We start from the raw sequence: 15034 nt of genomic DNA, 5'->3' as shown, positions 1-15034 counted from the left end.
GCAATCAAACGAAGGTAAGTGGAAACAAATAGATTGTCATTAATAGACTAAGACAGCACTTAAAACTCTTGACAAACTACAAAAAAAAACATTGAAATTTCGATAAGGACATATTGCAAATTTAAGCTGTGAATAAAAGTGTAATAAAAATATATCGTAGTCATACAGGAGAAAGTGACCAAGTGCATTTTTTACAAAAACGTGATCATTGACTATTTGGTATTTTACTAGCTTAATATTGCCCTGAAAAAAATTCCAAAGCATTTCAAACTTGTAAATATAATATATTGACTTCTTAAAAATGACTAACTGCATAGATGTTTATTTTGTTGCCAAGCAAAACTGACTTAAATGGCCCTCCTGAACATTTTACGTTTTGTTAGTTGGTCACTTTCTCCTGTATGACTACGATATGTTTATATAATTATGTGCGTTACTGACTTCACAAATAAAATATTATTCAAATACCTACATATTTGTTTTGGCATAACTCAAGGGTGAAGCCAACTAAAACCCACTATAAATTTTATTGAATGTATTGCTCGAGATACATTAGTTCAACATTAGATATTCTACAATATAAAAAATAGTTAATGTAAAGGAATTTGCGAAATCGGAAGGGGATCAGAAACGTCAAGGCGCTGTTTAGAGCTGTCCAAGACAAGGACAATTGATAAGATATAATCGACGTCAGGGGGAGCTGACATGACATGCACAGGAGAAGAGAGTACAAGAAAAATAAGTGTAGTTTAAAGTATGTAAATGATGCTATGGTGGTGAAGGGTGGTATTGTTTGCATGCTGTGGTAGTGATTGTCCTGACGAAGATACGGGTACGTCTCGAAACTGGTAGACATAAAAATCTCGGTGAGCGGTTATATCCCCTTACTGCATGATTTTTTTAAAACTAGTAAAAAAAATATATGATGTGTAAATTATGAAAAAAATAGACACATATTTTTTTATTTTTCAAAAAAAATATTTTTACCCATATAAAATACAAAAAATTATTTTGGTCCATATCTGGCACGCCATGCAGTTGTAGTAAAAAAAATACTGGAGTACATGACATGGCTTGGAATCGAAAACCGCTATTCTTCATTGAAATTTGTATAGCAATTTCTGTCTTTATTCAGACATAAGTTTATTTTGCATTTTTTGCAGATGACAAAGAAAGAATCAGCCTAAAAAATTTGACTGATTGGGAGATTTTGACCCTCTTTACGAAAGTAAAGAGGGTCAAAATCTGGAGAATCTGGAGTTGCCATTACAGAGTTGTCGGCAAAATGCAGACATTTTTTTGATTTCCTCCCACCTATTGCACGTCATGGTTTCAGAAATTAATGGGTTACCTAGATCAGGATTCTAATAATGAAGTATAGAGGGTAACTGTACTATAGACATCATCATATTCCAATGAATTGTTCTATATCATTTTTCGACAATACGATTGAAATGTCTGGTCTTTGGTTTGTCGAGTACAACCGTGATTCCAAAACTATCATTCCAAGATGTCGTCTTCAAAAAAATTTTTAAAAAATTGAAAAGGAGAATCTATATCGTCAAAGTCATTTGGAAACTCTAGATCTTCCAAAAATGCAATATCATCTGGTGATTTACACATATTTCGACTTCCCCACACAAACTTCTTGGTAGCAGAAGTTAAAGGAGCTTCTTGGACTTCGTTTTCTTCATCAGAACTGCTCTCATCGCTTTCAAGAATAATTACATTTTTGGGAGTACTCATTTGGGGGTAATCCTCATTATCTGACACATCATCCTCGCTGTTAAAACCGTTCTTTGGTATTTCTCTTGCATATTTTGTAGTGTTGTAGAAATTACGAGCATCCATATTTAAAAAAATAATTAAAATCGATAAAAATACACTTAACTTGGTTATTGGCATTATATAACTTATTTGACCGTATGTGCAATTTTTTTTGACTAGCTGCATGATGGACCATATATGGACCAAAAACATTTTACACAATATTATCCATAATTTTATATAAAAGTGATCATTTTATTACTTAGCCGATGAAAATAATATTACACCAGTGTAATATAATTTTTATAGCGCTTTACAAACAAAAAACTTAAAAAAAAAACATTTTTGAATATCACGTTTGTGCAGAAAATCATAAACCGACAGTTGGAAACAGTCGAACGCACATCTAGTACAATCAGATACATCTAGCAAGAAGTTTGACAACTAGTAATGCAGATCATAGATAAAACTTAAGTATTATTGCCGGAAACAAGAAATATTTTATTATTTTGTTGTTTTTTATGGCGAAAGATTATTTTGGATCATATATGAGCCAGTATGCGGTAAGGGGATATACTAATATTATTAACATTTTTGTAAAAAAAATAAGTAAAAATGACTAACCACAAAGTAAATGCTTTAAATATTAATAATATTGAGGATAAAAAAAATAAAATTGCAAGACTCACAGAGCTGCCCAAGACAAAGACAATTACTGTCAAGTGATAGTAGAAGTCGAGAAGAGAGTACAAAAAGAGTAAAATTGCAAGACTCACAGAGCTGCCCAAGACAAGGACAATTACTGTCAAGTGATAGTGGGCATGACAAGCGTAGTAGAAGAGAGTGCAAGACTCACTGGAGAGGGTGGTGACGTGCGGCTGCAGCTGGACCTCGTGCAGCAGCACGGCGTGGGGCAGGCGCACGGCCAGGTCCACGGAGCCCTCGCCGCGGCAGAAGTGGTGCGACCACGCGGCGGAGCGGGGGCGCCGGTGCGCGCCGCCTCCCGCCCCCGCCGCGCCCCCGCCCGCCGCCCCGCTGCCCAGCAGCGCCTCCGCCGACTGGGTGCTCGGGTTGCTTGAGCTGATCGTGCCTGAAAGGGAAACAACATTTATTTACACAAAATTTAGGAATATTAAATCTTCTTCTCCTTCTTCTTGGTGTAGGCTTTGTGGCTGTCCGCTGCCACCCTCAGCACTCGATCCGAACTCGCTCTTCCCACATGATCTCTCCAGAAACGTCTTCTTTGTCTTCCCCATCGCACAACATCTTCAACATTGCAGATTTTTCTTATTTCTGAGTTTCTAACTCTGTCGCAAAGTGTTAGGCCTGCAATGGGTCATTTCGGTTGTCCTATATTAAATAATGCAATTTGAGGGGATTTGAAAAAAAACTCACTGAGCGGCCCGTAGTTGAGCAGCCCCTCGAGCTGGTCGGTGGGCGTGGAGATGACGGCCACGGCGGAGGGCTGCGCGGGCGGCTGCAGCGGGCGGCGCAGGTGCGTGTGCAGCGCAGCCACGAGCCCGGCGCGCGGACCGGGCGCGGAGCGCTGCGCGGCCACCAGGCGCGCGCACAGCGCCTCGCACCCACCCAGCGACACCCAGCACTGCAGCGCCGCGCTTACCTCCAGGTAGCGCAGCACCAGCGACACCAGGGACTCCGACAGCTTGCCCCGGTCGTTGTCTGGATATTAAATGCAAATTTATCATCCGTTTTAAGGGAAAAGTCTTCTTCATCTACTCCTTATCCGCACCCAATGGTGTACTGTATGAGATACATGAATGAAAGGTGATCACCACTGCACTTCAGGTACCAGTCCAGGGAAGTATTGAATAAAAAATAGATTGAAAAATCACTCATATTTATTTGACCATGGAAAAGTGACATGGTTGTATTCTAGAATTATATTAACACATTGTTGCACTAATATATTTACTCGAATACAGGAAATGTCTAAAAGCATCTTTTACATACTGTTGGTAGAAAGCGGGAGACGCCAAAAACTACTGTACTTATCAGAATTGGGTTTGCGGATGCTTGTGATTAGTATACCCAGGGTCGGGTAGCAGACTATCTATAGAGTATGATAGTCTGCCACCCGAGGTCGGATTTGATGAAAAAAAAACTGCCTAAAAACAATGCGTAAAGTTTGGTTTCTACAAACTTTCAAAAGCTCTGTATTTCTAATATTATCAGAGTTGAGGTAACCAAGCACATATTTGGGTGTTTTATTTTTATTTTTATTACTGTTTGTATTAACACATTGTCTACAGTGTTCACATATCAGGGGTTTAGAATACCCTCGGAGCCAAAGAAAACTATAAAAAAATTACCAATAAAGTCGAGCAGCGGAATCAACATCAGCCTGGGATGAGTGGCCGAATCTGCTAACGCTGAGACAAATCTAAACAGTGCGTCTCCGACTGAATAGCTTTCTACGTAGTCCACATTCACACCTGAAATATGAATTTATACATTACAGTACAGTCTGGATAATCCCAACTAATTGAGACCGGAGACCGGAGATATTTTTCATTATTAATTTAGATAATTAAAAATAACCTGTTTTTGAAGATTTTTTTAAAATCTGAATATGTCGAATTTTTTTTTCTTGAAACGCTTTATTTTGACAGTAAGAAAAAGATATACATTGCCGGCCGCTGTGAACAGCCACAAAAATTCAAATATTTTTCGAGGATTGTGCTATTAAATTTTAAACAAAGTTCGGTCCCTTGGGTTTTAAATTAATGAACATTTACCATGGTTAAATTTATGAAAATAAAATGAACATACCAAAGCTTGAAAGAATGGCAATATTTGGTGCGGAACAGCATGACAGTGTCTTGAAAATCCTTTTCATTGTTGGGTACAGTTGAAGTACTGAAAAATATACAGTTGCAGGTTAATAACATTCTTTGGTTTTGTACTAAAATATAATGCTGCTAACATTTGTATCCATCGTGTCCTTCCTACTATTTCACTCACGTACCATAAGAGGTAGGATAGTTATCTGTTAATACAATGATCGCTGTGAGGTTGATTGAAGGCATTGTGCTTCGTAGCAAGTTTGTACCAATTGCATAATATTTGTATATTTTAATAAATGAATCCATTCGCCAGGAACTAAGCTTGGATGGCTTGACTCTGGCCAATGTCTGTACCCGACGGATTCTCCAGTTCTATGGACACGTTGCGCGTGGCAACGAGGATAGCCTGGAACAACTAGTTGTGATCGGTAGCTTGGAGGGAAAGAGAGGGAGAGGAAGATCCCCACACGATGGACCTATCAAATTAAGGCAGCAGCATGCACCTCAGTGGTTGGAGCGCTACGTGCAGCACAGATAAGGGATAGCTGGAGAAGAGTCATTGCTTCTGCAAGGATCACAACCCTCAGCAATGAGTAATAAGACGGAGAAGAAGTCAATAAATAAATAAGACATTAAAATATTGTTAATAATTGATCTGATTGTCCAATATGGAACAGTGTGAAAACGTACCTTTATCAGCTAGAGCAGGCGTGTGAGTAGCGGACGAAGCGGAAGGGTTGGTTCCATCGCTGGCGGTCTGTTGGGAAGCTTTGCTTTCGTCGGTCTGGCTCTCATCAGCTGTAGTGGGTTGTTCTTCCATTGGCTCTGCGGTCTCCGGCTAAGAATTAAAATAATTGTGATAACTGCATGTCAGACCTCGACCCTTAGTGCACGTTTGTTCTGCAATCCCTAGTGCATGTTGGCCCTTAGGTCGACCAAAATCGCATGTGATCAACATTTTATGTAGTTGAGTGTGTGAATAGTGCTATGGTAGTGACATGTAATAATAAAAATAATATGAGATGATTTATACAGCGCCATTTTCATAAAATACTACCTCAAGGGCACTTCTACAGATATGGATTATGATATAAAAATGATGATAGAAATATTAAAGAAAAACGTCGTCAATCGGCTGAGACTGAAGGGGGAAAGTGGAGCCGCTGTACTATTGCGCCTTAGTGCGTGAAGTATTGTTTGCATGCTATTGTAGTGATTGTTCTGACAAAGAGACGGGTACGTTTTGAAACCGGTTGACAAAATTTTTTTTGGTGTGTTTGGTGAGTATATACTAATATTATTAACATTTATACAAAAAAATATAAAAATTCATTAATAATTGGATCAAAACACTCTACTTCTAAACCGGCCGATAAGTGTAATGGTTAACGTGATTGGCTACCATTAATATGTTCTCTCATGTATAATATTTACCGCAACAGATTCCTTGTGAAGAGGCATGCCGAGGAGCGCCTTGACCAGGGAGATGAGCGCCATGACTATCTCGCGGCGGTCGGGGGGGCGCGCTGGGCGCGAGCCCTCCGTGCCGCTGAGCGCCTCCGCCAGCATGCCGCCGAGCCCCCCGGCGCCCCCGCTCGACTCGCTCGAGGACCCCGTCATGGACTCGCCGATGCCGTACGACTCCACGCCGGACAGCCCGCACGCCGACTGGGCTATGATTCCTGAAATGGTAAAGGTGTATTGAAGAGGATGAACCTAGAGTGAATCGTAAGGAGTGAGCCTCCTCGCGGCAATGTAGAGATTAACCGAACAAAATACTTGTCGCTCACCAGACATAAAATTTTCAAATTATTCAACAATAAAAAAATCCATCTAATATTGGTCTAAAATCGACTATACATCAATCAATACAATAAGTAAAATGTTCAAAACATTTTTTTTTACTTCACTCACTCTCCAAGCACAAGAGCTTAGTCTCTTTAATGGAGAGAACTGCGTTATTAATTTTAAGATTGTAAAAGTAGAAATGTTTAGAAAATAATTAAAAATGATTTAAAAACAAAAAAACTTTTGTAATCATGTTAAAAAAATAAATTAAAAAAATCTGTGAAAAGTGATCTATAGAAAAGCACCATAAACCAATTAAACCATGGTAATAGACAATTTTCGGTCCCATCCGTACTTGTCTATTATTTATGGAGAATTCCATTCAAAGAAATAAAAAAGAACGCAACTTTAAAGAGACATTTTTTATAAAACATCAATTCCTGACCTGGAAGATCTGGTTCATGCGTCGTAGACTTTCAGCAGGAAAACGGTGTCATTCTTACCTACGCTCTCGATGATGCTGAGCATGTCGTCAACGTGCACCTCGCCGTAGGAGAAGGCGTGCGAGTGCGCCACGCGCAGCAGCTCTCTCTGCGCGTCCAGCGGGCCGGTGCCCGTGCGCAGCGCCCCGTTGGGTCCCGCCAGCACGCGCACGCAGCCCAGGAGGACCTTGCGCCCCACCATCGGCGCGCGCGACACCACGCGGCCCAGCAGGCACGACAGCATGGCACAGGCTACTGGCCCCACCTGAAATAGAGCATCTCGTTAACCTGAGACCCTCAATATGGATGGTGTTTTTAATTCCCTAGTGTTGTGGGCTATGTAGCCACACCGTCGAGTTGCAGCGCTGACGTGAACAGGACAGAAGCGTTTCGAGACGAACTAAACCGAAGATTTCCGAGCGGACAGGACTCTGAAGCGAGAGAACTCAAAAACGGAGAGAACTACTTGGGTCGTGGACGCGAACAGACGTTTTATTACGATTTTCACTTCACTTCTTTAACTCTATATATTGTAAATTATTTGTAATTATTTGATTCCAGTGTTTAGTAGAGAATCGCATTTATTTCAATAAAGGAACTAACTGTAAGTACATCATTTCGTTTTCATTCTGTGCACCACTCCTTTGCATTAACAATCACGATTACCAACACGTGATCACAAAACGCGGCAACACGCTGCCCCCAAAATAGCTGTTCCCGAAACCAATAGCTACAAAGACAAACAGCCATAATTGGTGACCTCAACAGCTATAGTGTCAGTACAGAAAAACTACTGTTAGGATAAGGGAAAAGACCAACAGATGTGGCTCAACGAATCGCGGAACTAAAGTGGAACTGGACAGGTCATGTGGCACGAAAATCTGAAGATAGATGGACAAAAAAGGTGCTTAACTGGAGGCCTAGAACAGGACGCAGGAGCGTAGGTAGGCTCCAGACAAAATGGTTGGATGACATTCAGATAAGTTAGGAATATTATGGAGTACGATCACACTTTAGGAATAACCCGCAAAGTGCCTATTTTAGATGCTTGTCTACAGGTAAGGATAGGTAATTGTGAAAAATATATCACAAACACCCAGACCAATTGAAAATAAATATTTCTTAAATTCATTTTCTGATTGGCAGGAATCAAACCCGCGAAGCCAGTTTCGCAGTTGAGCGTCTACCCAACTACGCCACGGCGCCTGTCCTTTAAAATGTGACTTTAAAATTCAAAACATAAAAAATTCTTACACATGATTTCTCTCCTCCGGGTGAAGACACATCGCTCGATGACAGATTGGAGGACAAAAACTTAACAAGCATTTCGCTAAACTGCGATCCTTCAATCAGTACGCTGGCCATTACATCCGGGATTGCATTATCCTGAAAATTAATGCAATTTTACATATTTGGAAACACACATTAAAAATTAAAGTAACAGTAATTAATAAAAAAAAGTAATCAAATAAAATTAGTTTCGTGAATGTTTTACGCAGATACTTTGTGGCACATTTTATAAAATTTCTAAAATTAATTACCTTTGTTTTAACCACTTGTTTATTAATACAATTTAACCTACCGGTTTCGACAAGAACCTTGTCATCATCATCATTTCATTATGGCATTGGAATACTACATTCTAATAAAAAAGTAAACTCATTGCATAATTTAGAGATTTGGTAAATTAAAAAAGCCATAAAACAAAATTGAAATATTAAGAATAATCAATGAAATTTAAGTAACAGTCCTATTTTTGATAGTTTTCTAATTTCTGTTCCTAAAGTTTCCGCACAGTAGGTTGTGTGTTCTTTACGCATGCGAACGCGGCTTCATACTGTTTTTGGGTGATTCCATTAGTTGTTATTTGGGGTTGCTATGCGACGAATAATAAAAATAACATTTAGGATTTTTTACGGAGTGTGTGGAAGTTTTTGGTGAGAGTATTTTAATGTTTTAGAATTAAATAAACCCTGATGATGACAAGGTTCTTGTCGAAACCGGTAGGTTAAATTGTATTAATAAACAAGTGGTTAAAACTAAGTTAATTAATATTATAAAGTAAATAAAATAAAATTGCGTAAGTGCACAAAGAAAAAAAAAGGTTTAAATATGTTGAAAAAATTAATATACCATCGGTGAATTTGCGACCCAAGACAAGCACTGGAATGCCAAGACCCAGCACCGTAAAGATATATTTGTTTGCCTAGAAAAAAGATAAAAAATATTCATGTAAATATGTAAAAAAAAAATGTATTTCAAGAAACATTAATAGGAAGAAGGTGAAAATACAATAACGATAGAGGTACACAAATATAATGTAAGATGCATTGACTTTGGTTGGTGATTGGGAAACTGACTTTTGGTGTATTTAGTTTAGCTTAAAGCAATTCAAGTTTAGTTAATGTGCCGCGACACAGAAAGGACTAGTCTTGATGGCCTGGCAAGAGCCCGATATCTTGTAATTGACTTTAAATACATACAGCACTTTTATGTACACATAAGCCGCTTGTGCACTACCCGGAATTTTACCGTACGGCAGTCTGGTTATAAAAAATAAAAGCGACTACGACAGTTTAGCCTGATCGAATTTACGCGCAACGTGTTCACGCACCGATCAAGACCACCGATCCGAAGAAAGATGGACAATAGCACAAGCCAATCATCCGTTTTATATGCTAACTGACGTGCCGGACGGTAAAATTCGTGTAGTGCACAAACGCCCATACCTACACTATTCTGATTACACACAAACCATTGGAAATTGAGGAATCAGATCAAAGTTTTTTTTCATACATTTGCTCAGTTTTACATGATTTTTTGTCAATCACTAGAAAAATGTGAAAAGGGGTTCCCTACTGTATAAAATTATTGCCAACCAAGATTGCAGCACAGCTTTGGACTTACATTACCACAGTTTTTAAGCGAAATTTCTAGATAAGAGGACAATGAAAGTTTGCAAATACGGACTCACTGATTCAGTGCATTTATGAGGGACATAACAGCCTGAGAAGACAGTCTGATCTTAGGAGTCAGGACGCAATCTGCCGGGGGCGTTGTGTTGGAGACACCCCAACTGCAGCCATTCAATGTGATCCAAAGCTGCAGGATACGTTCCAGGTAATTACTGTCATCCTGCAATAAGGGAGAGAACTTATGTCATATCATTCATTTAGGATTGTGTTGCACAACATTTAGGATGTTGTTGCATAGCTATAATGTGCCAGTTCAATGAACATATTAAAAAAACCCGACAATTATCATATTGATAATTACGAGTATGGATTAAGGGCTATTGTTACCGTACGGAGATCTGAGGTTCAATTCTCAGGGGGGTAAAAAAATATAAGTGATTTTGCATTCCAATATTTATTTAATATTACCCTGGACCTGAAGAGCAGGGCCGATAACCTTTCCATCATATAACATATTATGTTTAATGATCAAGATAAGTTATTGCAGTGTTATCAGCCATGCATTTCAGGTACTACTTCTTCCATGTTAACTCCCTGGGTGGAGCATATGGCCAACACGAAACATCTCCAAGTCACTCTGTCAGCGCCATCTTCTTGGCTTCTTCCCAGGTCAGTCTGGCATCCCAAAGTTCTGCTCAGTAATTGGTGAATCATCGTCAGCTGTCTTATGGGCCGCTGGAATCCTCAGGGTTGGAATAAGAGACACGAGGGGTTAATGCTCTCAGGTGGCATGCTAAGGACATGTCCCAACCATATCTGTCTTCTCCTCTTCAGGACTTCTAGTATGAAAGGTTGTAGGATTTTTCTTTTCACTTCCTCATTCCTGACATAGTCATACAACTTTACACCCAATATTGGCCTCAGGCACCTACTTTCAAAACTTTCCTAACCTAACCAAGCGGAGTTTATTTGGAAGGAGTCAATTATCGCTTGCAGGGCTCAAATAAATAAAGTGAAATATTAAATATTTGTGTGAAAAATCACTTATATTTATTCTGACCTGGGAATCGAACCCAGTACCAGCACGGTAGCTAAAAGGGCTGACCACTACACTACAGAGGTAAATGTAGATTAATTCAAATCATACCTGTCCGTCGAGTTCGGTGAATAGCTGATGGAAGGACTGCTTCAGCATGGTGGTCAGGTCGGTGGCCGGCGGGGGGTCGTTGGAGGCGTCGGGGGCGACATTGGGCGTGGCCTGCGTGGCCGAGGGGGGCGTGGCCGGCGTGTGCACGGCCGTGGCCAGGGCTCCGCCCCCCAGCAGGGCGAGCCTTCGCACCAGGACTTCGCCAGACAACTCGATGCCGGATTCCAGGCGGGCGTCTACCGCTATCGAAGTGCTGGAAAAATAACATCAGTATTATTACGGTGATTAAAAATGTATGATGAGATGCCGGAATGTATAAAGAATGAAAAGAGTTTGAATGTATTTAAAAAGAAATTTTATGTTTTTGTAAAAACATGTAATACATTTAATTTTTTTTTATTATAATTTTTTTAATAAAAAGAGAAATATTTGTGTTTTTATTATTTACAAAAATGCTTAAATTTCATACTATTCCTGTGAGCTTAAGCGGTACATTATTAAAAAATAGGTTTTAAATTGTGGTAGAGTGGGTTAGAACCGAGAAACTCTTACTCGAGAGTCCGCGACACTAACCACGGGACCACAATCCGACACATATGATATTAAATTAAAGTAAATATTAATTTGTATACTAAATGTAATATCTTGACTTATAATAAAAACAATCAATGACAAAAGTAACCTAATTTTGTAAAATAGCTTTGCTTATGGTCTGAACTGGTATTAAAAAGCAAAATAAAAGCGGGAATGGAAACGTACCCGTTGCTTGTGCTAATTTGAGGTTTGGGCACATTTTTCTTCAACGACGAAAAGCGAGCCCTTTCAGAAATTTCATCTAAAAATTCTTCCATATCCGAGTCGTCGGATTCCATCAGAGAAGGGAATAGAACCGTACTACCAGAGGCTGGAACCAAGAACACAATGCATGAAATCATTAAAAAATAGAGTAATCTTCAGTGCTTCTACAAATTGTTCGTATTTAACCTTTTAAGTGCCAGGAGATATTAGCAAGAGTGTTCCCGGTAGGCCATAACATTTTGAGAAAAGTAAAACCTTAGTAAATTATATTTTTAGGCATTTATGTTTAAAGGATATTATGAAGACTTGCCAAATATGAACACTGTGTGGTGTTAGATTGTATGTATTTTTCACACATTTCAAATTATTGAAAAATTAGTATTTGGACACACTCAAAATGTTGTAAATAAATTATCTGGTCAAATTATAAGCTTAATAATAAAAATGAAAATGGTATTTTCTGGCGTTTCTCATGTGTGTGATTATAATCCAGGATTCGGATCTCACATACTAATATAAGAGTTTCTGCTTAGTAAAAAGCTTCTTTACATCTCACCAATCGATGTCTCTAGTGAAGTTCTAGTGATTCATGAACAAGGTTTCTAAATTGGTTCATATATATAGAACTTCCAAGAATTTGAGAAGTGTGGTTGTCAATAATGGGTAGAATTGGTGAATGTTACATGTGTGTAAAGTGATCACTTAAACCAGCCTATGACGGTCGTAAGCCCCGTAAATGCCCAGACTTCCATATTCTTCTTCATCTTTGATGAGATATCAAAAAATAATATTGAAAAAGTGCGTGACATAATATGAGCACGTTTACGCGCTAATTTGTATGGCCGACCTGGCGAGCACGGCATTGGTGAGTGCGTAAACGCGCTTAAGGCAGACAACCGGCTAAACCGTACTCACACTGGGATGTAAGAGTTGGGTAAGTTATCAAGTAAGTTTGAAAGTGATTTTTTCACTTTAATATTTATTCAATATTACCCTGGACTGGTACCAGAATCGGAGGGCTGATCACCTTTTTTTTCTTTCTTTATTTTAAATTCTTTTACATTTCAAATTATTTTTGTACTTGTAATTTACAATTACAAGTACAAAAAAATATTATTAATAATACAAAAAAAGATCCCACAAAGGCATGGCCTGTGTATGGGTATACATTTTATTTTAGGTTTCAATAAAAGGCCACTGGCAAGAATAGAATAGATATCACAAATAAAATTAGAATAAAAGTGCTAATATAAATACAAATATTTGATTTTAACAGAAAACAAAAAAAAAGATGAAAATAAAAAAAAGTTAGCAAATATGTACTATATGAGTTTTACATTTAAAAGAAGAAGGTACCTAGATCTGTTTTTTTTTAAATAAATAATTTAAGCAAAATTTTAAATTGAAACAAAGTTAGGTAATTAATTTCTAACATATAGTCTTTATGGAATGAATTTTGTTTTGGAACAGTTTTGGAGCTATGAAAAATGAGTCTTTGTGTGAGTCTGGATTTGCAAAAAGGGATTTCTAGTACATTATGATCTAGTAATATTTTAAGGAAATAAAAATATTCTTTCCTTCATGTGTTAACGATCAAGATAACACTGTGTTTATATGATGCAGTCCCTATGCACCATTGGGATGTGGATAAGGGTTTGAAGAAGAAGTATGAAAGATGTAAAACCTGAGCCTTCTTCTTTGGGCGTCGGGGACGGGATAATTTCGGCCTCGGCCCGCTCGCTGGCGAGGTCGTGGGCGAAGGATATGGGGATGTTCTGAGCCGTGTGCCACTGGATGGTGCCGTCGGGGGCCTCCGTCTGAATGAGGGGCAGGATGGAGGGCGGCAGCACGGGGCCGCGCCACCCGGTCCGGTCGTACTCCACGAGGTCCTGCGCGAGCAAACACAAAGTAGGATGCATCACACGCCAAAAGGGGTCTATCAAAAGGAGCAAAAGTCTTCGCAGACAGCTCCATGGTAGCTTTGTGTTAAATTTTTGAGTAAAATATCCAAAATTAAACAATGATTGAATTCTACCTTTATTTACATATATCGCTCACTCTTTTCAACAACGTCATATATCAAAACAATAGATTTTTCAGGAGATTGTTTTTAATGTTTAAAAATAGAATAAAATGTATTAAAAATAAATATCAAGCCACTTATTGAACTATTTACTGTGCAACAGATCTTTTTGGGTAAAACCTGAATGTTTTTTCTCCATTTGAAAAATATTTGGTAAATTAAAAAATAATTAAAGAATACATTTTCTTCAAAATGCAAAAACAACACTTTCTGCCCTGTAGCGGGTAAATATTAAGTTAAAAATATGCCACTTTTGCTAGGATATAGAACATTTTCTGGGCATTCTGAAAACATGCACAACTAAAAATTGACGATTTTTGATGATGTTGTTAAAAGTAGTGAGCGATTTATGATAATATTTGATGCGTTTCGTCTTATTAAGACATTATCAAACACTGACTAAAAATATTTACAAAATGTCATTTAATTTAGGATATATTACCCAAAAATTTAAAATGGAATTCTACCAACTGTCTGCAGTTACAATAAATAAGTTTAATGGTATTCTCAAAATGTTAATTTCATTTTTATTTTAGCGTAATGGAGGAAAAAATGCTTCTTCAAAATGTATCACCACTTTAGAAATAGTACGGACTTCAATCTCAATCTGAAATTATTTAAATTACCTAATGCCCAAGTGACTCTGACATCTAGCTGCGGCTTATGCAACACCGTTTATCATGGCCCTACTTAGGCTTCAACAAGTTTTATAGCCTATGCTTACTCGTGAGTGGATTTACTCTTCATGTTTATAGTTAGTATGATTTCTCTCAATTCATGAGTGAACATTTTAGGCAAAAACACTGGTTATCTCTCTAGAGGTGTGTGTTTATACAATTCAGTGATTCTAAGTAAGCAGTGAAGTTACCTAGGTGTAAGATTTTAGCTCTATGATTTTATGAGTATCTAAATCTAAATTGTCTTCTTCTTCTTCTTCTTATTATTATAGGCCTTCCGGCCTGTTTTTAGGAGGGATTAGCCTCCTGCGATGTCGATTCCCAGCTATAGACGCATCTCTTTGGTGGTCTGCCCGGGAGTCGTCTACCATGGGGTTGGCCGTACAGTGCGATGTGAGGGAGTCTGGATGGTTCCATTCTCCTCACATGCGCATACCATTGTCTCCTTCGTTCCCCACCTAACGACATCTTCGATCTCGCATATTTCCCTGTTCTTGGCATCTGATTCTATCTCGTTCTAAATTGCGCAATGTTATATTCTTTCACAAGAGCTACCACAGCGAAGATTGAAGC

The 15034-nt window shown here is 38.5% G+C and overlaps 1 protein-coding gene across 8 annotated transcripts in view; it reads right to left on the bottom strand.

Annotated features, from left to right (window-relative positions):
* The window catches only part of Bruce (BIR repeat containing ubiquitin-conjugating enzyme), a 77575-nt gene that overhangs the window by 25950 nt on the left and 36591 nt on the right, over window positions 1–15034 (bottom strand). For all 8 annotated transcript variants that reach the window (XM_088263013.1, XM_088263014.1, XM_088263020.1 and 5 more), the window contains 13 exons: window positions 13386–13590; window positions 11663–11807; window positions 10904–11156; window positions 9816–9976; window positions 8975–9047; window positions 8096–8227; window positions 6863–7106; window positions 6006–6253; window positions 5262–5409; window positions 4558–4644; window positions 4098–4220; window positions 3163–3447; window positions 2624–2857 (listed from right to left, as the gene is read on the bottom strand). In XM_088263013.1, coding sequence (XP_088119139.1) covers window positions 2624–2857; window positions 3163–3447; window positions 4098–4220; window positions 4558–4644; window positions 5262–5409; window positions 6006–6253; window positions 6863–7106; window positions 8096–8227; window positions 8975–9047; window positions 9816–9976; window positions 10904–11156; window positions 11663–11807; window positions 13386–13590 — 2338 coding nt within the window. The remainder of the gene's footprint in view (window positions 1–2623; window positions 2858–3162; window positions 3448–4097; window positions 4221–4557; window positions 4645–5261; window positions 5410–6005; window positions 6254–6862; window positions 7107–8095; window positions 8228–8974; window positions 9048–9815; window positions 9977–10903; window positions 11157–11662; window positions 11808–13385; window positions 13591–15034) is intronic.

This window comes from Brachycentrus maculatus, unplaced genomic scaffold, assembly GCF_059751285.1.
Source record: "Brachycentrus maculatus isolate JH-2025_06_01 unplaced genomic scaffold, ASM5975128v1 h1tg000195l, whole genome shotgun sequence".
Lineage (NCBI taxonomy): Eukaryota > Metazoa > Arthropoda > Insecta > Trichoptera > Brachycentridae > Brachycentrus > Brachycentrus maculatus.
Note: the sequence above shows the minus strand (reverse complement) of the source record. Positions and strands in the feature narration are given on the sequence as shown.